This window comes from Trachurus japonicus, chromosome 12 (genome assembly GCF_045865225.1).
Source record: "Trachurus japonicus isolate A0001 chromosome 12, Traja_1.0".
In the NCBI taxonomy this organism is placed as follows: domain Eukaryota; kingdom Metazoa; phylum Chordata; class Actinopteri; order Carangiformes; family Carangidae; genus Trachurus; species Trachurus japonicus.
In genome coordinates, this window is record NC_140918.1 from 30,136,031 (window position 1) to 30,163,164 (window position 27,134).

General features: G+C 41.3%; 1 protein-coding gene and 2 pseudogenes across 2 annotated transcripts; all 3 read left to right on the top strand.

Annotated features, from left to right (window-relative positions):
• Window positions 1-2,721: 2,721 nt before the first annotated feature.
• Window positions 2,722-6,338, top strand: LOC146977779 (uncharacterized; annotated as a pseudogene).
• Window positions 6,339-14,508: 8,170 nt separating this feature from the next.
• On the top strand, window positions 14,509-19,549 carry LOC146977780 (uncharacterized; annotated as a pseudogene). Its single transcript, XR_015037300.1, has 3 exons — window positions 14,509-14,648; window positions 16,897-17,173; window positions 19,338-19,549. The product of XR_015037300.1 is annotated as an uncharacterized LOC146977780 (transcript).
• A 2,679-nt stretch (window positions 19,550-22,228) lies between these two features.
• Window positions 22,229-23,794, top strand: LOC146977781 (uncharacterized). The gene is made up of 5 exons (XM_085794270.1): window positions 22,229-22,530; window positions 22,614-22,659; window positions 23,053-23,144; window positions 23,266-23,376; window positions 23,509-23,794. Exons 1-5 carry the CDS (start codon window positions 22,229-22,231, stop codon window positions 23,792-23,794), a joined length of 837 nt encoding a protein of 278 aa, XP_085650396.1.
• Window positions 23,795-27,134: the final 3,340 nt, after the last annotated feature.

The following is a 27,134-nucleotide window of genomic DNA, read 5'->3' on the forward strand; positions in this document are numbered from 1 at the left end:
TGACACTTATCATGTTAAAGCATTCTTTTATTAAAACTATATACATACAAAAATATGGTGCCAACTTTAAATTGAAAGTGTATGAAGTTGTGGGGCTTTATCCACACATCTCGCAACCAGACAGAGAACATTTCAGCCTCCTATTTTTCATTCTGTAGAACCTCCTCATGCACTCCTTGTAGTCCAAGGCCTCCTGGTCTGGTCCATCGATGGCCACCTTACAACTGACATCCAAGTGCCTCTCCTTCAGTCTGTTGCGCAGAGGTGTCTTCACCTTAAACAAAACAATTCATGCATTAAGTATTTTTATATTTATTCTGATACAGACATGAAGAGTGATAGTGTTTTCAATCATATATTACAATTTTGAGTGCAGAGAAGAGCCTCTCCACATCCGCAGTCTGGACAGGGGCTGTGAGGGCGATAGCAGCTGCAAGGCTCAAGGTGGGATACAGCTCAGCGGATTCTGCAGATACAAGCCACAGCAGCACCTCCTCCAGGGATTTGGTCTGAATAAAAGCAGAGTGAAAACAAAGATGAAAAAAATATTCAGTAAAACCAGACTGTTGTGGTGGTGATACAGTTAATGTAACTTAATATATAGTACCTTCAGATCAGGACTGCCCACTCTCAGTCTGTAGGAGCTCCACTCAGACAACAGGTCAGACTCCCTCAGTCTTGGAAACTGCTCAGCCAGTGTCCTCATCTCAGCATCCCCATACTCTGTACTAGAGTTTGCCAAAATTTGTCTGGGAGAGAACACACTGAAGACAGACAAACTGCCGGTGTTTGGGAATCTGTTGTCGATGTAAAAACAGTCCTTCTGTCCACATTACTCAAATACATTCCTAATACATACAGTGTTCTTGAAGCTCTCCCACACATCATCTTGGAAATATGCAGGGACCTCTTCCTGCAGAGGCTTCAGACCAGCATCAGATTGGAGCCATGCCTGCCAGCGGTCTTTGACCATGTTGCTCTCTTTCAGCTGTGCCAGTGATAATTTCAGCACTGTGACCTGAGATAAAACACAATAGCTCAGCTAGTAACAACATTTCAATAACAGGAAACCCAAGGACTATGGTATTGATCTCATACCTCCTGCTCCACCTGAGAGAAAAAAAGGTTTCTCTTTTGAAAAACCAAAAACCGCCGGTGGATCTTTTCATGCACAAGTTGCATTAGGGCAGGGGGGAAGAACTTGTCCTTAACAAAGGAATACAGTCCTTTTGCGGTTGGCTCATTCCGGGCTTGCAGTGAGAGGTCCGCGATGAGAGCAGGCAGAATTCGGCGCATCACATCTGTTGCTTCCTTATTCGATTCCCATCTGGTAGCGTTTCCTCCCTACAAAAAATTAATTAGTAAATTACAAAAAAAACAAAAATGGATCTGAATAATCTAGCACTGAATATTGCTAACCTGCAGTTTGATTTGGGGGAGTTCAAAAAGCCTCTCCATGTCCTTGAGACTGCTGGTCCTATTACTAGAGGCCTGGTAGAACCAGAAGATAGTTCCAACAGTCCTGGCATATTTGGTGAGGTATTGAACTGCCCTCTGCCCCTTAATGCAGTCTGACACTGCCAGATTGAGTCGATGTGCCACGCAGTGTACAGTTATCAGGCCAGGGAATGAGTCTTGGAGTCTCTTCCCAACTCCAGCTTTTCTCCCTAAAATAAAAAATAAAAAATCAATCACTCTGTCAATCTTATTAAATGTTAACTAAAAGGTAAATGCAAAAAAGAAAACTCACCTATCATTACTGCAGCTCCGTTACTTGCAAAGGAGGCTAGCTTGTCGGTTGGCAGCATTTTGTCATCTCTGATGACTCTCAGGATGGTGTCATACAGAGTTGCAGCAGACACAGCACCCAAATGCAGCACCCTGGTTTTGACTGCAGTGACTCCCACATGGTTGGGTCCTAAAAAGCTAAACATACAAAAAAATCTCTCTAGTTGAAGTAATTTTTAATACACAATTTTATTTAACTGCACAAAGTAATGTTACCTCACAACTAGACCCAGTTGCTTTGTGACAGAGATGTCAGTGGTCTCGTCTACCATTAATCCCCACACGGGGGATTTTGACATCTCTGCCACCAACTGGTCATCCAGGATCTGGCCAATGACCTCCACCATCAATAATATGGCTGCTAGTAGGCTATATTTGGTGTTGGCACTGACCTGGGGGCAAAACAGACAGTAATTAGGTTGGCCTACTTCATTTTAAAACAATTATGTGAAAAACATTCAATATACAATTAAATAACTTAAGAATTTACATTCAAACCATCGAAATAAGCACAGCCGAAGCGCTGACAAAAGAGAATGATGGGCTCATAGCTTGTGAGGTGGGGCCACTTTTGCTTGAGACACTCATAGATGATTTTGAAGCAGCCTTCAAGTGCTCTGTGGTCCATGTCCACCTGTGCTGCAATAGCACGCTGCAGTGTCCTCCCTAAAAAACACAACCAATTATTTATTTAAAAAAACTATATTATTTTAGTTTTTTGTAACTTTCAAAAATGAGTGTTTTTAAGGTACTACCATCTTTAATGCACTTCTCCTTCTCTTCTGCTGCTTTATGAATGGCCGTCCCCTCATGTCTTTTTAATGTGTCCAGCCTGTAGTTGGTAGATGGCTGTCTCACGAGGGCGGCAGCAATTGCCTGCTGCGTTGGGGTACAGTGCTTTTGGCATAAATAACAGTGCATGCCTTCCCCAGTATGCCTGAGCCAGGTAAATTGATTCACCCACTGCTTGTCAAAACCACTGGCTCTGTGTTTTTGAGAAGATCTGGAAATATGAAGAAAAAAATAATGTTTAAAAAAATAATTTGAAAACTTTAAATCACGTACACGTTGGCTTTGCGTTGTTATGCTCCTAATGACTTGCAAACTGACTAACGTACCCTTGCCTCGCCGGCTCGTCCTGTCCTGCATTCTGACCCTCACCAGTCCCTGCTTGCGAACTACCGGTACTTTCAGACCTGACACAATTTTCACATCTTGTCACAACCATGAATTATTACCTTTTAACTGCTTGTTACGCTAATTTGTCTGCACTGTTTCACCTGGACTCCTGACTCTCCTCCTCGCGAGGTCGCTTTTTAAAGTAGTGGCTGATTGTCCCAGCCATATCTGCAACGCTAAAAACCATTAACGTTACTCTGATACGGAGGAAACTTTTTTTAAAAATAAATACGACATGCTTGGATGCAAAAAAACAAAACAATACTTACCTGTTTGAACAGCCGGGGAAAATCAGGACGCCGATAGCACCAACTAGCGGAAAAAAACGGGAAAAACCGAACGCGAGTCGATCTTCTTCTTTTTCTGTAGTTGCTTCAGCTCTTTCCGGTGCACTGCTGTTGATACAGCGCCCCCATAGTGGCGCAACGCTGCAACTGCAGTTAAAATAACATGCATATAGCTGGGGGCAGAGCGATATCAATCACTCCTCTGGCTGGGGGCGGCACAAAATTAGCTGGAGGCGGCCGCCACGCAATTTTGAAGGCAGGAAAAACCCTGAGTGAGGGCTGTGGGCGGGACCTTGTTTCACAGCCGAGGGGCCTCATTTATCATTGTGGATACACGTTTTTTTACACGCTCTTTCCCCTGTTTTGTGCGTACGCACTTTTCTCCGCCTAATTTGGGATCTATCAAGCCAAAACCTGTCGGGAGAAAGTGCAGAAATTTACGACCAGTCTGACCCTGGCGTACCGGCATTTACACGCTTTTTGAAGAACAGGCGGAATTGGCGACGCCGCTGCAGAGTCAGAGAACTGCAGTATGCGAGGGAGAGAGGAGCGCGGACACTGTTTGAAGTAGCAAGTGGTGGTGATGATGACCCCCCACCACCACCACCACGTGCTGACGTCGGCACTTTACATGAAAAGCACAGCGACTCTGATTTTTCCCCTGTGCATTTACACTAGTTTGCTCCTAAATACTGGCTTTATAAAACAAATTTCGTTTTCTTTTGATATCATATTGATATTTTCCCCTGCATGTAGGCTACACCTCTTCCACAACCAGTCTGTCCAGTCTGGAAAATAATTTCTGCGACGTGCGTGTGTTCAGTAGCCAGACTGGGCACACACAAGCAAGCAGCAAGCCCAATAATGTCGGCGCAAATCAAAGCAAATGAGAAAACATGATCGATATTTTTTGTGTGAATAATATTTATTGTATTTAACAAAATTGGGTGCTGCCCAACATGATTTTAGGAAAAGTCACAGACTGGTGGACTTCAATGTTTTTTTTTAAATTTTTATATATAGCTATGCACAAATGAAAATCAAAGTCGTCCAGTGAACGGCAGTTGGCGGTTAGTGGAAAGGGGTGCAAAGTTATAGTAACTGGCAGTGGAAACCCTGCTTTAAATTATTATGACATAATCTAAAATAAAGGGGCAGATTAAATATGATTATTCTTCTTTCTGCTCTGTTTCATTTAGATTTGGGAGTTTTTTGTTTTTATTGTAGCCTTTCAATGCAAGATGATGTTTCTGACTGATATTGCCGTGTTACTATCTCGCTTTCAGAGAAATTCCTCCGCTCTCCGTCCGTCTGTCTGTCTTCACCGTCTTCCACTGACATCATTCCACACGTTTCCAGAGCTCACATGGCTACTTAATATGCACGTACTGATTTGCATTGACCATATATGATTGTGTGGGGCCGTTTAGGGGGCTGGATATGAGGCGTGTTCACATCCGCACTTTTCTTGGGTCCGGTGTGATTTATCAAGGGAAATACCGTGCAGCCGTGTGTACGCAGAGTTTGATAGATCTGAAAAGAGTGTATATTTTTTGGTCGTATGCACATTTTGCCTTTCCGTCGTACGTGAAAATTTAAGAGGACTTTTACACCCAGTTTGATAAATGAGGCCCCAGAGTGGTGACTTCAGGCAGAGAGACGCTGCATCAGGAGCGCCTTTTTAAAATCAATTAATTTTATCGGTTATCGGTGAAAAAAACAGCCGATGATCGTAAAAATGCCGAATATCGACCATGCCGATAATTGGTCAATCCCTAATTCAGAATAATCAAATCTAAATACTAACTAAAAATAAGTACCATTATATTAGTGATGCACCATATGAAAAATTTCTACCGATAATTTCCTAGAGACAGCAGTTATGAGTGACAGTATGAAGACACTGTTGTTCATGATGTGTTTCATTGTTTCTGCAGGTGATCAGCACCTGTTGAAGATTGAAGCAGAGGATCCTCCTGAGTTGACCTCTAGTCTGGATCAGGAGAACCCAGAGAGTCTACATGTTAAAGAAGAAAAGGAGGAACCTCATCAAAGACAAACTGAGGCAGAGCCTCCATCCACCAGCTCAGCTGGACAGATAGAGGTTGATGGAGACGACTGTGGAGGATCTGAACCAGCCAGGAACTCAGATCAACATGAAGATCTTCAACCAGATACAAGTGATGAGGTCTCAGAGTCGTCCTCTGAGACTGATGACAGTGATGATTACTGGAGAGAAACCAGAGCACCTGAGTCAGGTCTGAACAGTGAGAATGTTCATGTAAGTGATGAAGAATGCAACACTGGTAGGAAGTCTCACTGTAAGAAGTCTCCCCGCTGCTCAGAGTGTGGGAAAACATTTAGCACAACCACAGGTTTGAAGATACACATGAGGATCCATACAGGAGAGAAAACATTTGTCTGTCCTACCTGTGGTAAACAATTTAGTCGAAGCGGTTATCTTAAAGAACACATAAGGATCCATACAGGAGAGAAACCATTTAAATGTGCTACCTGTGGTAAACAATTTAGTCAAAGATGTCATCTTAAAGAACACATGAAAGTCCATACAGGAGAGAAACCATTTCCCTGTCCTACCTGTTGTAAGCAATTCAGTCAAAGAGGGAGTCTTACAGACCACATGAGGATCCATACAGGAGAGAAACCATTTGACTGTGCTATCTGTGGTAAACAATTTAGTCAAAGAGGTCATCTTCAACAACACATGAAAGTCCATACAGGAGATAAACCATTTCCCTGTCCTACCTGTGGTAAACAATTTAGTCAAAGAGGGAGTCTTACAGAACACATGAGGATCCATACAGGAGAGAAACCATTTGACTGTGCTACCTGTGGTAAACAATTTAGTTACAGACACAGTCTTAAAGACCACATGAGGATCCATACAGGAGAGAAACCATTTTCCTGTGCTACCTGTGGTAAACCATTTAGTCAAAGACAGAATCTTAAAGAACACATGAAAATCCATACAGGAGAGAAATAATTTCATGTGGGAAACATTTTAGACTTCGAGTGAGTTTTAATAATCACTTGAGACTCCACACACAGGAAGAAACAATTTAGGAGTGTATGTAAACTCACTGAGGACAGCAGCAGTGTGTGTGAGGCTGCAGTTATTGAACTGTAACAGGCTCAAGACATTGTGAAAATGTAAAATATTTTTGTTAAAGTTCATGATTTTAAAATTGTATGAAATGGATTGTTCATGAAATTAATGCTACAAGCAGAGTTGTTGGTTGAGCTGAACTCAACTACATAGCAGTGTGTGGCAGTGGCTCTGACGCAATTTACGCTTGGTGAGAACATCTCATTTGTCAGTGTTACAGTGCCATAAATAATGTGTTGTGTATAGTTGTAAGAGGAGCAGCTGGGCAAAAAGATTATGCTGGGATTTTCTGATAACTACTGCTAACAATTTGATTTGGTTATTTTATGGAATTTTGAAAATATATGGCTGTGCATTGCTATGTCTGTCATTATTTATTTATCTATTTATTTAAAAAAAATGCTACAGTAATAAAAGAACAATAAGGTATGGAAGATGTCTGCATTTCTACAAGGTGAAATAACCAAAAATATTATAGCTGCTGCGCAGCCATCATGGGTCGGGTCCGGGCTATTTTTGACAAATTTAGGCAAATTCTGAGCAACAAACAGGAGAATAGGAAGACAAGCCAGTTGACCTTAATATGTTAATAGGAAATGCACTGCTGCCCAGACCCCCCCCCTGTAACTACAAAAAGGCATGAATGACTCTGAAACTTCTCCCAACCCTTAGTCGACATGAGGGTAAGTAGAAAATGAGTGAAATTTGAATTTTGGGTGAACTATCCCTTTAACCGATGGAAGAACTTGGTCACCCGTTGTCTGAACCTAAAGTGGTAACCGGAGAGAAATTCAATAAGCAAACCAGAGGAAGAGTGAGAGGATTCAAAATTTCTGCGTTGCCGTTTATTAATTGGTAATTAATTAATTGGTAATCATTTATTTATGTGGTTAAACATAGAACCTACCCTCATGTGAGAGAGGGAGGAGATTGACATGTTAGAGAGGGAGGAGAGCATGTAGGAAGTGCACGCTGTTGTCTCGCTCCCGCTAACTTACCCATCAACAACTAACAAATGCTAGCAGAGCACATCTAAACATTGTTACCAAGCAGCTTTACCGATACCCTGCTGGGTGACTGGACTTTAATATGCCTCCAAAGCCAGTGAAAAACAAACTTGAAGAGTTAGGGCGCCAAGGTCCGGACTTAATTTTTTTTTTGTTGTTACATTGTTTCCATATAGTCCAGTAAAGTTCGCTTTCACACTGCTATTATGCCAGCAGACTAAATGATCTACCTACGTCAAGACATCATTACCCGCAAGGGCTGCGCCTGCTTATCAGTGATTGGCTTGTGGATGAGCGTGCGTCTGACGTTAGCGCATAGGAGCTCTGAAAAAAAAAAAAATACAAATATGTGTAAAAAATAGAAAATAGTGCTGGAAAGCACGCTGTGGTTTGTAATCGCGGTGCAGAAGAGTGAGTTTGGAGCTGATGAAAGGAGAGAAAAAAGAGGGTCGTGCCGCGGCGAAAATGCTCTCACTGATGAGAGTGGCAGCTATCAGCGATCAGCTGTAACTTTAGTGGAGGGGAACACACACGCGATCCTCCTGTCAGATGCGGCTGCATCTCTCCAGGTCTCTTGTGTGTGTGAGTGTGAGAGAAATAAAAGCTCTGACTTGCTGGGGCAGACGTTGGTGTCACCCGCTGATAAATATCCGTCTTTTTTCGACGGAGAAAAAAAAAAATATATAAATATATAGTATATATATATATAGTGTGTGTATATATATATATATATATATATATATATATATATATATGACTTGACCGTTGCAGACTGATGAAGGCTCAGAAACATCGAAGTCCATTACCACAGGTCTGCGGCGAAGATGTTCGACATTCTGATCGCTTTTGATCCATCCTCTGTGTTGACCAGTTCAAAAGAGTTGTCGGTGGTGTTTCTACATCTCCTTCTATCACATACAGTAGTTGTCTCTGACTATGTTGTCTTTCCATCTCATTTCTGCCTCAAAATAACCTACACATTTAAGTGGAGTAGTTTGAGCATAGGCATAAAATCTCTTTTTAGTTGGTCTCAGTTTTGTTCTTTTTGACATTGTTCTCTTATACAGGTGTTCTCCTATGAAGTTTCTACCACTTCCTGTATCTATGACCATTTTCAGCCATTGTCCATTTATTTTAATTGTCTCAGTACCTTCAGGATCTACAACATGGATAAACTCGTCTGAATCTGAGTCAGAGGCATCCTGTACTATTGCTCTCACTGGTTTACCTGGTTTTGTCTTTTCTTTCTCTTTATTTCTGTCCTTACTTGTGTCACTGTTATTTTCTGCTTGTGCTTTCTTTTTCTTCTTGAAACACATGCGTGCATAATGTCTGGTTTTCTGACAGAAAAGACACGTCGCTGTCTTGGCACCGCATTCATCTGCTGTGTGAGTGTTCATTCCGCATCTGTAACACTGGCCATCGCTGCTGGCTTGCTCGTGGCTGCCTTTTCCTCCTCGCGCCGTCGCGGCCTTCCGTCCGTAATCTGCACGTGCACTCTTCTTAGTGAAACGGACGTGGTTATCCCTTGCTCTGTGACCAGTGCTGTCAGTGAAAAGTTTAGATTCTGCCTGTGCTGCTTCATAAGCTCTCACAGTTGACAGTGCTTTGTCTAAACTTAGTCCATCTTGCTGCAACAGTTTGTCGCACAGCTTTTTCATGGCACATTTTTCTATTATTAGGGTCCGGGCAGCTAAGCTGCCGGGACACTATTGTATTCCTAGGAATTCTTCTTCTTCTTCTTTCTTCTTCTTCTTCTTCCAAGGAAGTCATACTTCCCATGGGTGAAAACTCACCAAACTTCACAGAAACATCCAACCCCATGCCAGATTCACTCAACTCCAAGGACATGTGCCCCCCCCTCCTAGGGGGGGCACAATAAGCGTTTAAATTTAAAAATTTTAAAAATTCCTACCAAACCAACGGTAGATGCTACAGTGTTGAAACTTCACCACAATGTAGCCTCAATACTGCTGAAACTTTTGTCCACTTAAACTTATTACAAATTATGAAGTCCATCACTCTGTTTTTTTCAATAACTGTAAAACTTTTAAAATGTATCTCCTCCCACAATTTTTGCTCAATTGACACCAAACTTGCTACAGAGCATCTCCAGACTGTCCTCCACAAAACTTGTTTCTCGGATTTTTGATTAAGCAAAAAATTGAGCCTACAGTGCATGAAAACGTTTGACTGTAAACACTACTGTAAACATATACCATCAAATTCTTGATAAATACATTTTCAATCTTCCTGAAAAAAAAAGAGAATATTCTGGAGTCATGGTTGATGAAGTTTGGCAAATATCAGAATTTTATCTCAAAAACTGAATTTTCTAGAATATTTTGAATTCTGCTCTCATGGGAACAACTGCAGTCAATGTGAGACTGGAATTTATAAACATCATATTTTCTCTTATGAAGCAAAACACGTATCATTAAAAACAAATCACCAACATTTCCATGCTGTCAAGATGCAATTTATGTATTATCAGATTTTTGTTTAGATGACTGAATTTCTGAAATTTTGACCATTTCATCACAACAGCTGCCCGGGCACTGACTCACCTGAGTGGATAAATGAAGCTACACAGCAGGTCTCACTACCAGCTAATTAGCTCAGTGGGTTAAGAGCTGGTTCTTGGTGTCAGAGATTGTGAGTTCGAGACCCAGCGAGGGTGATGATGATGATTACGGATCAAAATGTCACATGTCCACAAGCTGTTTTGCTGTCTAGATGCAATTTATGTGTTAACTGATTTTTGTTTAATAGAATTTCTGACTTTCTTAAATCTGCCTTGACAACAGCTGCCCGGGCACTGACTCACCTGAGTGGATAAATGAAGCTACACAGCAGGTCTCACTACCAGCCAATTAGCTCAGCGAGTTAGGAGCTGGTTCTTGGTGTCAGAGGCTGTGGGTTCGAGACCCAGCAAGGGTGATGATGATGATGATGACAGATCAAAATGTCAGTTGTCCTCAACACGAAACACAAGACAGTTGTACTGATGGTGGCATCACAGCAAGCCTCTAAGTTTAAAAATCCAAATAGCTTGGACTGGACCATGTGCGAAGGCTCCTAACATCTTAGAGTCACAGTAGATGTTTAACAAATACATATCATTATTTTACCTCAAAACGGATTTTTCTTTTTACTGTGGTTTCAAATCTGCCTGCGCGACAGTGAATGGCTTACTCAATTTGTGAAGCCACTGTTAAGTGCCACTTGGCAATTAGCTCAGTGTGATAAACAACGGTCTTTGGTTCTTGAGGTTGTGGGTTCAATCCTCAACTGATGCAAATTGGACATTATAAGGTCAACTGTCTTGTCTTCCTATTCTCCTGTTTGTTGCTCAGAATTGCCTAAATTTGCCCAAAAGTAGCCCGGACCCGACCCATCGCTGCGCAGCAGCTATAATCTGATCTCGTATCTGGTCGTTCTCTAGTGCGCCAAAATCACATGATTTTGCCAGTTCTCTCAAAGCATTCACGAAAGCGTCTACTGTCTCATCTGGGCACTGAGCTCTTTGCCTAAACTTGTGTCTCTCCAAGACGACATTTCTCCGTGGAGTGAAATATGCGTCCAGAGCGGCAACAGCTTGTGCATATGTACCTTTATTTCCTGGAAGATTTGCGAAAATCCTCTGTGTAGGCGGTCCTATGCAATGCAACAAAGTGGCTCTCCTCACCGAATCTTGTGCATTAATTGTCCCACTGGCAACTTCGAAAAAGCTGTAAGAGTCTTTCCACAGGTTATACTCCGTGAATAAATCAGAAGCTCCGAGGTTCAGCGGAACCGGCGGGGCTAGTTGAGGGTAGCTGGGTCCAGGTGCAGCATTTGCGGCTCCTTGCCGCTGCCCGTCAGTCGACATAGCTCTGCTGTTGTCGTCTCACTTTTCCGCATGGATGTAAAAAAAATTCCAAGTCGTCCTTCTTTGTCTCTGGGTCCTTGGCAAAATCCCGTCTCCTCGTCGCCAAATGTTGTGTTGTTTAAAATAAGCAGTCCTTTAGTTCAGTTTTATGTTACTTTATTAACACGTTTCTGTCAGCCATGTTCGTTTACCTTCCGTTCCAGTTCTCGTTCTCTACTCTCGTTCTGGCTCTCTCGCGATATCTCACAGTACTAACTATACTACACTCGTATTCACTCGGTTTTCCACACACGCATGTCATTTTAAACATATGTGTGTGTGTGTGTCTGTGTGTGTCTCGTGTGCAGACGCAACTGACAAATATTTAGGCTAGATGGACAAGCAACAATTTAATTAATCATCATTTTGTTTATTTTATTTTGAAAATTGACCGGATTCTCTCGCCTTTTCTGTGCCCGACTTCCTGTCTGGTACGATCTGGTCTATCCGGCTCGTGTGAAAAATAGAAATGAACCGATCTGAAGCGCTGCAGGCGTGCGCACTGCGCTCCAGAACGTGAGACCGGTAGACCGGTTAACATGTGCGCCTATCTGAAACTGCCTCCGCTCCAGGGCGCTGCACTTCGGTTCCGCGTGCTGTGCCACCAGGCTGTGATTGTGTTTTATTTGTGGAGAGAGAAAAAAATCTACAAGTACACAATTCATTCTGACACACTTACAAATCACTGTGAAAGTACACAACTCATACTTACACACATACAAATCACTGTACAAGTACACAATTCATACTTACACACATAAAAATCACTGTACACAAGCACAAATTCTACCGTTACAGATGCTCAAACATTTTCCCCCAATAATGCCTCCAGGTGTGTGGCTTCTCAAATAGACTCAGGGAGTCACTGTCCAGGCAGCAGTTGGTAAAGCAGACTTCAAAAATGGTCAAAATGTCAGAAATTCTGTTATCTAAACAAAAATCTGTTAAAGGACAATTCCAGGCGAATTCAACTCGGGGGTGTATTTTCCTATCATTTTAGGTCTAAAAGAAGGAATCTGAAGATTTTCAGTTTAATCGCTCCTGTTTTGCGGTAGTTGCGTCTGTCCCCGCATCGCCACGGCAGCAATGAATGGGAGTGGATGTAAGTTCCGCTGCTTAGGCTGTTTCCATCCCTCAAAGCCACAGACAGCGTCAGATGGAGACTCAAACATGCACCCAGAAGTTTATTTACTTCAACAAGCCGACGTGTTTGTAAAACTAGATCTAATTCAAAGTCTCCCGGAGTCTCGCGCGAGACCCAGTTGCCGTGCTCGGTGTGTTCAGGTGCAGTGGGAAAATCTCCCGTTTGTGTCATAAACACAGGAATATCAACTCTTTACTTGCTTCAAGTAAAAAAAACTTCTCGGTGCATGTTTCAGTAGCCACCTGACGCTGTCTGTGGAAAAAAATGTTTACTTCAAGCAAGTAAAGAGTTGATATTCCTGTGTTTATGACACGGGAGCGTGCCTATGTTCCCACAGCCCTATGTTCCCACAGCCCTATGTTCCCTCAGCCCTATGTTCCCTCAGCCCTTTGTTCCCTCAGCCCTATGTTCCCGCCGCCCTATGTTCCCACAGCCCTATGTTCCCTCATTTCTAAGGTTTTTTTTTTCTTTCCAAAATTAGGCCTTATGTTCCCACATTTCCTTTATGATCAATTTGCATCAGATTTGATCCCCATTTCTCCCAATTTGGTAGTCAATTACACCCTACCTATTATCCAGTAGCAGTTGACTACAGATGTAATGTAGCTTTTAGCTAAATCTGGGAACATAGGGCCCTGGGAACACAGGGCTGACCCCTTCCAACACCGCTACTCCAACATAGGGTTGAGTGACGAACCCTTATACCAAAATTAAACCCACCTCCATGAGTTAGTGCAATTTATACAACAAACTTCTACAGTAGTACAAATAGCGTTAGTAGTAGTAAACGAAGCATTAAAAAGTTTGTACAGTAAGTACACCAGGAATTCCGGACATCTAATAATGTCCGGAATTCCTGGTGTACTTACTGGTCAAACTTTTGGGTAATTTAAGATAGCTGCTTGGTAACATTAGCGCCATTCGGTATATTCGGATAGCGGTAACTCGACCACCGTTCGAGCAAGGGAAAACAAGCTCCGCGTTTGGCTCAAGGTCATGGAGCAAATTGGTTTGGCTCAAGGTCATGGTGCAAAGGACCCTAGGTTGAAATTACTCTGAATCATCCCTTAAATATAAAAATGACTTGACTTAGAGTTTCATTTTGAGAAAATTCTTAGAAATAAGAAAAATCTTAGAAATGAGGCAACATAAACCTGAGGGAACATAGGGCTGTGGGAACATACGGCTGAGGGAACATAGGACTGTGGGAACATAGGGCCTATTTTTCAAAATTTTCAGTGAAAAAAAAATTCTTAGAAATGAGGGAACATAGGGCTGTGGGATCATTGGGCTGTGGGAACATAGGGCTGACCCCTATGACACAAGCGGTAGCTCCCACTGCGCCTGAATACACCTGCACTGCAACTTCGGGCTCGCGCGAGACTCCGGGAGACTTTGAATTAGACCTAGTTTTACAAACATGTCGACTTGCTTGAAGTAAATAAACTTCTCGGTGCATGTTTGAGTAGACATCTGACGCTGTCTGTGGAAAAAAATTGCGGCTTTGAGGGCTGGAAACAGCCTAAACAGCGGAACTTACATCCACTCCCATTCATTGTTGCCGTGGCGATGCGTGGACAGACGCAACTACCGCAAAACAGGAGACATTAAACTGAAAATCTTCAGATTCATTCTTTTAGACCTAAAATGATAGGAAAATACACCCCCGAGTTGAATTCGCCTGGAATTGTCCTTTAAGCTGTAGGAACCCTAATATAGGTAAGTATTTGCAGTCTTGGGCATTAAAAATGTTTGAAACGGCATTAAAAAGGGCATTAAAAAGGGCATTAAAAAGCATTAAATTAGATCTGGTGGTACCTGCAGAAAACTGTATAACTATGTGTATGGGTTGTATGGTGGGAAAAATACCAGGTCCAAGATAAACACTGTTCATAACACTTATGTGGCTAAATAAAGCCTATATGTATTATCCCTGTTTCCTACCTTTTAGTTAGAGAGACTTATTTTTATTTTATTTTCAGAATTTTGCTCTCTTGATACTTCAAACACTCTCATTGCACTGTTGTATTAATCAACCAATAAACTGTAACCAACTTTTCATATGATATTTGAAAGTGTTTTGTGTCTCCTTTAGGGTACGTGGAGATCAGGGAGTTGAAAACGTAGATGTGGCCCGTTTCATGTTTACAGTCCGTGGCACTGGAAGGAGCAGCTTTATATCTGGCAAGAGTGTTCACAACCAACGGTTTGTTCAGTAGAATAGATACTGCTAATTGGAAATTGCCCCTGATACCATGTAGTGATACTATGTCAGCACGCAGCTGCTAGAAGGAGTACCACGATGTACTATTATTTGTCACATTTGCATAGGGTGCAATAACATATAGTATGCATGAAACAAGATGTACTTCTAGATAATAGGCAAGGAAATTTTATTTGTATAGCCCGTTTTTACAAACAGTTTGTGTCAAAGGGCTTTACATGGCATCGTAACAACATCCTCTGCCCTTAGACCCTCACATCGACTGAGGAAAAACTCCATAGAAAACCCTTTTAACAGGGAAAAATCGGAGAAACCTCAGGGTGAGCAACAGAGGAGGGATCCCTCACCCAGGACGGACAGACGTGCAATAGATGTTGTTACAGATGAGAAAACAGTTTATAACACAGAATGTGGGAAACATGGAAATGTTAACAAGAGCTGATGGAGGCAGCTTCTGGTTGGAGGAGAGGAGAGGAGCCTGGACTTACTGTAAATGTAGTTAAAATGTCTGCCTCTCTGACCCATGGAGAGAGCTGGTTCCACAGTAAGTACTGGGAGTCACAGACCTGCATTCTGGGAGCTCTGGTGCTCTGGTAGGACAGTAATAGTCCAGTCATTTTATGAGAAAAGGTTGAACAAATTGCAACAGAAGCAAACTCAACTGATTTTGTATCCTCAGCATGTCCTGAGTGAGGGGAAAAAAGCCCCGAAGAATCCCATTAGGGGAAAGTTTAGAAAAACACCCAAACATATCCCATTTATACGCATATAAAGTTGATTACTTACATTAAGACAAACAAAAAATGTATTATAAGTTTTTTGAAATTCTTTGTTAACATGAGAACAATACATTTGCATAAATTCCACCGTTTTGACGTTCCCATATATTTATGAATATATATGATGAATTTCACGATGACTGCAATTTTTCAAGACAGCCACATCCTTAGAGCAGGTATGACATGCTCCATCTCTATTAATGCTCATGGGTTGCCTAAATTGGTTCCATTCCTTAAGTTTTTTAACTGTAATATCATATTACAGTTAAAAAATGTCTTGTTCAATCTTGTTAACATATAATATGTTACCTGCTCTACCCAATGTTTAGATCAGGTGTTGTATGTATGCAAATTAGCCATACGTAATTGGATTATGCACTGTTGGCTCATGTCATACCTGCTCTACTAAGGATGTGGCTATCTTGAAAAATTGCAGTCATCTTGAAATTTAAAGTGGTCAACTTGTCGGTTGACCGATGGAGTCAACTCATTCCAGTTTTCATGCTGGTACCACCACAGCACCTTCATATATACATGTGCCGTCAAAACGGTGGAATTTATGCAGGTTTATGCAAATGTATGCAAATCTGCTCATGTTAACAAAGAATTTCAAAAAACTTGTAATACATTTTTTGTTTGTCTTAAAGCAGAAGTAAGCGTTTAAGGTAAGGTCGTTTTGGCTAATGCTGCGTTCCAGGCAGGCTTTTGAAACCGTAAATTACAGCTTCAAGTAACAACTTACGACTTTGTAGCGTTCCAGGCAACCCACTCGTGTTTTTCTGACCTGTTTTACCTGTGAAAGTCACTATAACGGCCACTCGTAACTTCTGACCGGTGAACTCGTACCAGATCAAACTGGTACGACTTCACAGGTCGGAAAAACAGGAGTTACGAGTTTCCTTGAACGCACCATAACAGTCCTCGTCCCTACGTCGCCACATTCACGGCGTTCCTTGGCTGCACACACAGCCCTGCATGCCGTTCTCTCTCCTCATTGGATAAAAACTGTAGGATACGATAAATGTTTTCTCCTCGGCTCAGAGCAGAGCAGAGTGACTGACAGACCCGTGTTTCAGACCAAACACTCTATGTAAGTGATTGCTGTCGGAAGATATAACTATTTAAGACTTATATTAACACAAATATATCACTTACTTCTGCTTTAATGTAAGTAATCAACTCAGTAATTTTCATGGAGATATCTAAAGGTTAAAAATTTTACCCTATACACGTGAAAAAAATTTTTTATATGTGTATAAATGCGATATGTTAGGGTGTTTTTCGAAACTTTCCCCTAATGGGATTCTTCGGGGCTTTTTTACCCTCACTCAGGACATGCTTACGTTTCAGCTATTAAATAGGTTGGATATTTTACATTTTAATTGTTATGTACTCATTGTGAATTATTAAACAAATTGTAAATATTAATATATTTTTGTATTAAAATTAAGGATTGAGCGGCTGTGGAGAGACCTGTGGGTAGCTGTTAATTGCATCTACTATGATGTCCTGCACTACCTTGAAGAAGAGGGCTTCCTGAGCATCGCCAATCCAACACACCTCTTCTGCTGCCACTTTGTTTTCTTACCACGCCTGCAGGATGACTTGGATACATTTCGGAATGGTTGGGACAACCATCCGCTGAGAACAGAGAGCAACATGACCCCCAACCAGCTGTGGGAGCTGGGTCGTAGACACTACCCAGTTCAAAGACCAGATAACGCAGAGGTACATGAATCATTTGGTTTTCATGTTTAAGCTGTTGAATTTAAGCTGTTAAAGGGATAGTTCAATATTTTGGCTCCAGCTCACCCGTGACCCTAGTGCAGGATAAGCGGTATAATAAATGAATGAATGAATAATCGTTTACACGTCTTTTTTCCCCTCCTCCTCGTTCAATTCTCACCAATATTACTTTTAGGGGTGATAATGTTGCCTGAAAGCTTCAGATAATAATGGAACTGCGTGTCAGTCCCCCCTCACTCTATCTCCGCGTAGCCTACCCATCAGCGGCGCCGGGTTCATTTTAGAGGTGGGGGGGCCATGGAGTTTGGGTTGTTACGGGGCATAGATTTACACACTCACTGTAGATGCAATAGTCATATTGTAGCGTCCGGCCGTTATGCGTAATACCAGCATAGACTCGACCCGGTCCGATCCAGGTGTTGAAGCCTGGACCTGATGCAGCCGGACTCACGAGCAGTCTCTCGGCTGGACCACGGCAAAGATAAATAAAAGAACCCCGTGGTCCGACCTGACCCAATTTTTAATCAGAATTATAATAATAGAAAACACCATTTGTGAATTTGAGATCTCTAAAATATTAGTAATGTTACTTTTACCATGCATTTAGTTTTTCTGTAGGTAAATTTACCATCATGGATCAAGCAGAAAATCAGCCTTTGTAAAAGCCGAAGTAGGCTACTGTAACAGTTTATGAGCACTCAGGTCTGTGGCGCATCAGTCTGCTACTTTTCACCTCTTATTCTTGTCATTCATTTTTTAATAATAGGAACAATGCTTAAGGTCAACGCCTGCTATAGCTAAATAACTTTGTCTCAGTTCGTGACTGTGCTCGCTTCATATGGACAGCTGTTATAGACCACTCGGGCCAGCTGTGGTCACATCGCAACGAAATACCGGAGCATTCTGTGCAAAGCGCCAGTCAATTTAAGCACATGAAAAACAATGAAAACCGGACGTTTTAATGAATTTATATTAAAAAAAACAAAACAAACCCGGACACCCTGGACAGGACGTAAAAGACATGTGCGGGTAAAAGAGGTAAAACATTCACCCTGCATGCTGCAACCACGTAATGTTACAGCTGATCACCGGCAGCATTATCAGATCTTGATCACGTGATTGACCTCCGGGTATCGAAACTTGGCACCGAAAAACGAGGCATGTTTTGATACTCGGTGCTACCGAAGCATTTCGGTCGGTGCCACAAAAGAACCGAAGTTCGGTACGCAGCCCTATTTGTAGTACAGGAGAGCCTGCAAGCTTTAGACTCAACTTACCTCGCTAACGCACTAAACTCGCTTCACAGTAGCCTACACCCCTCTGTCTCCTTCTCTCTCTCTTCACGCTGTGCCGGTGGTGCGTTCACACTCAGCACAACGTCTGAACGGAGCGGAGCTAGTAAATGTTTTCGATCCAAACCCGGTGTGTCCGGTCGTGTTCGGCCCGGTCCGATGACTGAGTCAAGGGAAGAGCCGGTAGCCTATCTACAGTGTGTGGCCGGAGCATACATTTATTCAGAAAAAGTGTAGGTTAATTGGTGCAGAATAAACTTGTCAAAACCATTTGATTATATTATAGATTCTCCATCTGTGCTGACTGAGCATAAGAATTGTTTGAAATGAATAATAATACCCCCCCCCCCCCCGTGTAACCGTGTCCACGTCGGTTACAAGCCCCGTGTACATGTGTAGAAAAAATTTAAAACGTTGACACCCCTAGTGGACAAGTTGTGAGCTGCACATTCACCACGCTATGAGATAATAACGGAACGTTACGAGACAGAGTTGTTTTACAGGTAAATTCATGCAAAACCGCTGATGCGCGTTGCGTTCAAGGACAGTTTTTCAGCAAGCAGTTTCTGTATTTACCTCGAATACGACTCAGTTTCGTAACGTTCCATTATTATCTCATAGCGTGGTGATGAGGGAAACCAAGAAATCCCATGAGCCTCCGTAGCGTAGCTCTGAGCAGCTAGCCGCTCTGCTCCGCTGTTCTAAAATACCTTGCACCGGCAATTAAAGGTAGCAAACCTACTGCTATGACTATAGCGATTATGGCAATGGGCCAATTTGCCAAAATGTTGAACTATCCCTTTAAAGTGTGCCTACTGTCACTGCATTCAATTTAAAATGCTCTCTATTTGTAGGGCATGGATATTCCTCACATCGAGTGGGAAGACAGTGGACTGTCGTGTGATGACCACTTCTGCATCATCGTTCCACACACAGCATGCCCACTGACCGATGGACAACTGACAGCTTTTAGAGCTGCAGTTCAGCCAAGAGCTGCATCCCAGTCCTTTGGCAGCGATATTTATATTGCTGCTGTTCAGTTTTGTGAGCAGTTTCTTGATCTCTGAATAAAACTGATCAGATAAAACTTGAGTTTTTTGTTTTGTTGATATTTTATCCTTCCTGTTGTCCTCATAATAAACCTACATCCCATGTCTCAGGGGTCACACTGTCCCCAATGATTAACCCCTTTGTCCTCTTATTATGAATGCTACATAATACAGTAAATATACATAAGCATCAGAATCAGAACTGTTTTTATTGCCAAGAGCAGTAAAGGTCAGTTAACAGCACGAGAAACTTGCCTTGGTGTCAGGTGCAAACATAAAGGTACCAAAAATAGTTTAAAGGGAGGGATAAAAATAGAATTAAGAATTTAAATAAAATAGAATGAATTAAAATATTCTAGTGCAAAAGATACGCATACTATATGCAAAAAAAACCCTGCATATACTATAAATACACATATGCTTTATAAAAGAGATATACAAAATACTGTGAGAGTGACTGTCCATAGGTTTGGGGTTATTTAAGGGGAAATGTTCATTAGGCTGACTGCAGAGGGGAAGAAACTGTTCTTGGGATGTGAGGTCCCGGGGCATACGTGACTTTCCATGCCAAGGTTGTGATCAGTGGCGGCTGGTGACTGAAAAAATAGGGGAGGATTATAGGTTATGTGGAACACCAGTCCACTGCGTCATTTTCTACTGGTTGACTACTTTCTGATATTCAATGAAAATTAAACAGTAAAACAATGTCTTACAAGATTTCTTAAAAACAAGATCATTTTATTCAATCCTACTGTTTTCAGATTAACACAGGCCTAATGAAAAGACTCCCTTAGCGCATCATTTTACGTGTCTTATCCAATCATAGATCAGCATGAAAAAATCCTAAATGCATTGAGTGAATGGAAGGAGATCCCAACCTATGGAGTAAGAGAGCTTCCAAAAAGATGTGTCCATGATTCTAACCATTCGTACTCGTAATGATAAACATTTATGTAAATAAAAAAGTTGTACCCAAAATTCTGCTGTCATACACGAGTCTGAGAAATTGTTCGGGTTAGGATTGTTTTTATGTGAGTATGAATCTAAAAGCTGTGAGTGCAAAGTCTTGTGAATACAACTCCAATTTCTACGACTACGAAGTCTTCACTGTGAACACGAATTCAAGTTTGTGGGTACGAGTAGAAAAAGTGTTGAAATGACGTCACAGCAGGTCACAGGCAGGTCACAGGGAAAAGTAATCGAACCCCGAGTGATGCGCCGAAGCCGAGGATGGCTGACAACAGCAGTGCACCGATGGACACCGCGGGTAACTCAGGGGAAGCAGCATCACAGGTAAAGTAAATAACACATCCAACATTCATTTATTTTTATTTAGTTATTTATTTCATGAAATTGTACTGTTTTAAATCATATACAGTTTATGGACGTGAAGACTGCTACTGCTTTAGCTTACAAGCTAACGACATGCCCGGTGGCAAACATTTTTTTCCTGCTATGGCCAGGCAAAGACCCGCCTTACTAGGCCTCTGATTGGCTTATCACGATGCCCTCGACTCTGACGGTTAGGTTTAGGCAAAGACGGTTGGTTTAGGCGTGTGAAGGGAGTGGTTAAGGTTAGGGTAAGATGCAGGGATAGGCTTAGCCTTGCAGAGGCAGCCAATCAGAGGTGGAGTAAGGCGGGTCTTAGCGTGGCCATAGGTGGCCATAGTAGGAAAAAAAATATCGCTGCCCGGTGATGCAGTTAGTGCTTGCATTAGCTACTAGCATTAGAAGTTGGTTTAGCTAATTAGCGCTGATGAAAACAAAAACAAAACTAATTTGAGATATAACGTGTATATTTGTGTAGTCTTATCTGTCATAAACAAGAGATTAGGCGTTACGGTGCGCGTTTGTGTCGCGGTGCTAGACGGTCTGAGGCTCCATTCTCCACGTAATTAGTCGTTTATTTAACCAGCACTATTACTCTGAAGCTGTTTAATCAAGGTAAAAAAAAAAGAACCATAAGGAAAATATCCTGCATAGTTCCTCTGTAGCCTCTTTGATCAGAGCTGCGCCCCCAGTAGCGGGCGCACCGCTGCTGGGGGCCCTATAAGAGTTATTATCATTTGCCTGCAGTCATTTGCTTGAGATTAGGTGCACAAGTGTGGTTTGCATGGGTCCAGACTGTAGTAATAATAATCATAATTAATAATATAATAATTGATTTTTGTTGTATTAACTTGCATGCTAATGATTGGCATATATATTATTTTGCTAAAATACAAAATTATTTTGAATGTCTGTCCAGCCTATGTGGAATTGATAGATTACTGTATGTTGGTAAATGACTATGTTAACAGTGGCATTTAATACATCAAACTTGTTGTTTACAGGGACCAGTAGCTGCTCGGTTATTGGAACGCCTGAAATCAAGGATGACAGATGTGTTGAATCAACCACACTTGAATTTGGACTATTTACAATACATTGTAAATCAAGAAGCATTCATTGTGACGGCTGCATCTAGTACTTTAAACATCCCAGCTGAAATTGTGGAGTGTCTTTTATCCCTGCAAAATAAGATCCACGCAGCTGTTTCCCAAGAGAGTCCCTGTGCTTTCATTAGAGCTGGAGAACGAGGCCGACCAAAGTTCGTTTTTTCTGAGGAGCTTCTGTCCCGGCTCATCGACGTCCCCTTACCAGTGTCTTGCATTGCAAATCTGTTGGGTGTCAGCCAAAGCACAATCTTCAGGCGTATGCGTGAACTTGGCTTGTCCACGCGGTCTACATACAGCAGCCTAACTGACAGTGAATTGGATAATGCTGTCCAGTCCATCAAAAGGCGGATCCCAAATGCGGGATATCGAATGGTAAAAGGCTATCTGCAAGCTGATGGGCATAGGGTCCAGTGGGATCGGATCAAAGAGTCCATGCACAGAGTTGATGCTCCAGGAGTTTTGGAGAGAATGACACGGTTGGGGTGCATAGTGAGAAGGAAATACTTTGTGCAGGGGCCTTTGTCATTAGTCCATGTGGACACCAATCATAAGCTCATACGGTACGACCTATTTAAGATTTATTCACATTTTTATTTATTGGGGGGAGTGACTGCTCATTGTAATTTCATATTTTGTTTTGAAGGTACAACATCGTCATATTTGGTGCAATAGATGGGTACTCAAGAAAGGTTTGTCACCTTTTTTTTTTTTTTTTTAACAGTGCTTTATTATCTCTGTACATGTCATAAACTACATCATGGTTCATACAATGAATTTGATCATATTTTACTCCATCACTTTAAGTAGATGGACCCAACTGGCAATCTTAGGGAGCAATACTGACTGGCCAATCATATGGAGAAAAAATATGATGGGAGGAGGGAGGGGAGGAGAAGAAGATAATGAGAAGAAAGGGAGGAGTTTAAAGAGAGGTCAAGAGTAGCAGGATGGGAGGAGACCAAGGCAGAGGTACAGGAGGAGAAGAGCAGGGAATAAACATTTTAAATGAAGATTACTGATGTTATGTGTTGTAGGCCTTAATATTTTGCCTCTGCAGTTTCAAACACTGTCTTTCTACACAGATTTTCTATCTGGAACCTGCAACAAATAACCGCTCAAACACTGCTCATTCATTTTTTCTGAAGGCAGTGGAAAACTATGGCTGGCCTTCCAGGTAAACAATGATATGAACTTGGGCTATTGTTTCATTGTCCTAATTACTCATTTCAGTAATTTTTGATGGAATATTTTGTTGTGATGAATATGGCTGAACATTTCTTCCATGTATTTTCAAGGGTCAGGGGCGATGAAGGTGTTGAAAATGTCTCAATTGCTGAAACCATGTTCACTGTTAAAGGCGCTGGAAGAGGGAGCTTCATAGCTGGGCGCAGCGTACATAATCAAAGGTTACAATAAACAATTCAAATAATTTATATCAATTTTAAGATGTAAAATGGGAAATTATTGTTGTAAAGTATTTTCATTCAGACAATATCAATTATTACTTTTCAGCGGAATAATTCCTGTTTCTGATCTAGAATAGAGCGCCTGTGGCGAGATGTCTGGACCGGCGTGACACACCTTTACTATGAAGTTCTTCACAGTCTCGAGGAAGATGGCCTGTTGCATTTGGCAGATGTTGTTCATCTGTTTTGTGTACACTATGTCTTCCTTCCACGTCTGGCAGAGGCCCTTCACACCTTCACAGAAGGCTGGGACAACCATCCTTTACGGTCTGAAGGTGGACTCTCCCCAAACCAGCTCTGGGTTTTGGGCCACATGAAGAACCCTTGTGACCCGTATGAAGATTTGCAGGTTTGTTGAAGCTCAAACTCGAGGTGCTGTTTACAAAGGTGAAGTGCAGTTGACAGGTTTTGAACCTGAATATGTGGAGGTTAGGTATACAATTGATTTTTTTTATTGTTATTTGAATGGGGTCAATATCTTCAACAGTGTGGAAGGAGTATGAGGTTAAAATTCAGGAGCAAGTTCTTTAAAAAAAATAATTACAAGTAAGTGTGTGTGTGATACTTCATTGATGTGATCACACAAATAAAGCAAGTAAGCAAAGCAAGATTTATAATACAGTAGATGTACTCAATGTTCTGATTGAACATTAAACACATTTTATTCTCTGGTTTAATGTTTTCTGTTGTCACTGCACTGTGCCTGTGTATGTCAGTGTGTGCTTTGGTATATTGTTAAAATATTTCTCAATCATTAGCCTTATAACTTTATTGCCTATCATATTTTGACTAAATTATGATATCTACCTAGTTCCCCTAACACTGCAGATTCATTATGACTCAGGCAGTTATTCTATCAGGCTATAATGCTATTTCATTCAAAATAACATTAAAACGTTTTGTTTTTTTTCCAGAACACAGAGCTATTTGGAACAGACTGGGAGATGTTTGATGCTGTACAGGAGGAGCCATATGGAGTTCAGGTCCAGGAAATTGAGTGCCCTCTGACTCCAGATATTATGGAAACTGTACGGTCCATGATAAATCCCTTGGCCTCATCAGAATCATTTGGCAGAGACATTTACATAACAATGGTTCAGTGTATTGAAAGTCTAATGGAAACATGAGAAATGCCTGACACGACCTTGCAAAGATGTGATTGTATAGAGGTGAACAGTCAGTGCACTTGTTTAAAAAAAAAGGCATGCCTGACACCTGTTCAATTTAACATGAGACAGGAGTCCCAAACATTTTTATTGAAAACTTTCCCATGAAATCTCCACAAGAGTCATCAGAATTAAATTTGTGACTTTTCCAACTTGACCCAAAAACAAAAAAATGACTGGGTATTCTGAAGAGTACATGGAGGTAAAAACCAACTTTGGAGTCAACCATCAACCAATACAAAAGCAATGGTTCTGTAACAGTAACAAAAAAGAAAACTGAAACATTAAGCTGTCACATCAAATGATAAAATAAAATAATAAAACATATGAGCTGACCTGTTGCAGTTACGGTTGTTTTCCTTCTGAGTGGCTACACCTTATCAAAGGTTTGCCCATGGCAAATGGCCTGTGTCATTATGTTTTTGAATTCACTGTATGTTCCCAAGTGAGCTGAAGGGAATGTGACAGTGCGACTGCACGCACTTACAGTCGGAAAACAAAGTGTGTGTTTTGTGTCACAGTCATGTTTGAATTTTATGTTTATCCCAAAGTCCTTCTTCTCGCTTGGGAGAACTGGCTTGTGTCGTTGTCCAGTGACCCACTGCATTATTCGTCCAACAGTCAAGCCTTCTGGACAGATGCTTTTGTTGCTGGGGCCCTCATGTCCTTAATGAAGAGATTAAGACAATGTTAGTCTGGATTGAAAACAATACATTTTAGTTTTCAAGTTGGTAAAATCCCTTACATATATAAATCACATTTACTTTTTTTTCAGTATAAGAACATTTAATAAATCAAAGTAGAAACTACATAGAGATTTTAACCAAAGCTGCATTTGTTCTGACTGGATGACGGGCAATGTTGTGGCAAAAGTTCAGACACCCTGTTATTCAGTATAGCTGTATAACTATACAAGTCATCCATATGAAAGCAATAATAACAATATTACATTTCATCAGTTACATTCATTTTAAATAGTGACATCAAGTTTCCACAAACGCTTAGATTTATTGGGTTGTATAGTTTCAATCGATTAACCATTTACACTGCACTATATAAAATGTACTGCAGGATAACAGAAAAAGTTAACCTCATTATTACCCTATCTTGGCTAAAACATACCAGAATCCTCAATTTCCTGGAGGTAGTCCTGGAGAAAGTTCATGATGTTTACTTCCTTTTGGTGCTTGGCAGAACCAGTTTCACTGTAGACAGGACAGCTGCTCTCCAGAACGAAGGCTGCATCCGCCTTTAAGAAGAAGAGAGCATTTCAGTCTGCATAAACATTGTAATTCTTGCAAAAGACATTCATGCAAAATTAAAAGCAGTCTAAAATGTAAAAATTTACCTCATCATCTTCCCCTGGAATAAACAGCGTTTGGCAGAGGTCTTCATGACTCTTCATGACTTTTGGGAGGTCATACACCTGCAGGCCTTTTCTCAGCTGGTCAAGCATTGGGCGGACTCTCATGGTGGAGTGAAGTATGACAGTTCTAATGGACAAAATGTTTCATCAGGACAATATACTGTTGTAGTATACCTGTTGGACGTAGAGGGTGGGTTGGGGGGAACAAAACTACTATTTTAAAAAATATATATATTATTTGGTGACATGTGAAGAACAACACAGCTTTGCATGAAACCAATGCCATATTACTTGTAATCCATGTTTTAGACATGACCAAACAAGTAGCCTTATTCAAGTCACATTCTTGTACAATACACCCTTGCCTTAATGAAAAACAAAAATGTCACCAACATACCTTATCATGCTGTCTCGTTTTTCCATGGACACGGGTCCAGTGTATCCGCAGGTCACAATATCATCAACTAGGTCATTGATGTTGTCCTTACTGGCGCTGTTTATCTGAAAACAGAGTAGGTGTCAAGTGAAATTAATTTGCATTGTATCATTGTTCTGTAAAAGAAACAAACCAAAAAAGTAATTATGCAAGCCATTTCATAATGATGTTAATGCAATTATTAACTTTAATAAAATTGAATTTACCCTCTCAATAAGCTGTGATAGTTCTAAATCTGTTACATCACTGGGAGACACTAGAATGCTGTCAGAGTCACCGGAGCAGAGGTATCTGAAGCACCACTCACGCATGAACTTAGGACAAGGTCCTCCTTGTGCCAGGCTAGCTGCCATGACCTCTCCTGCACTCCTAAACAAAATACAACAACACCGCATATAAACTGCCTGAATTTATTTACAATTATATAAAACAGGGTTAACTAGCATTGCAATTAATATGCTACAGTAAAAGAAAACACAATGAATTTCATTACACACCTGAAGTAGTTAGAGTCCAAACTGTTGAGACAATAAACAGGATTCTTCCCTTTCTTATCTGACCCTCCAACAAAGAGTCTGTTTTCAATCTCTGCTAGCATCTCTGCAAAACAGCAAAAACAGTACCCCATCCCCCCCCCCATTTAATTAGTATTTGAGCCCACTACACCACCAGAGACCCCCTGTTGATGTTGAAGGAGAAGAAATTATCCTCTTATTATAACTCTTAGAGC

Coding starts and splice junctions, on each gene's coding strand:
- LOC146977781 (XM_085794270.1), top strand. CDS start 22,229: ATGCGTGAACTTGGCTTGTCCACGCGGTCTACATACAGCAGCCTAACT. Junction 22,660..23,052: donor TAGATGGGTACTCAAGAAAG/GTTTGTCACCTT, acceptor CTTTCTACACAG/ATTTTCTATCTGGAACCTGC. Junction 23,377..23,508: donor CGCAGCGTACATAATCAAAG/GTTACAATAAAC, acceptor TTTCTGATCTAG/AATAGAGCGCCTGTGGCGAG.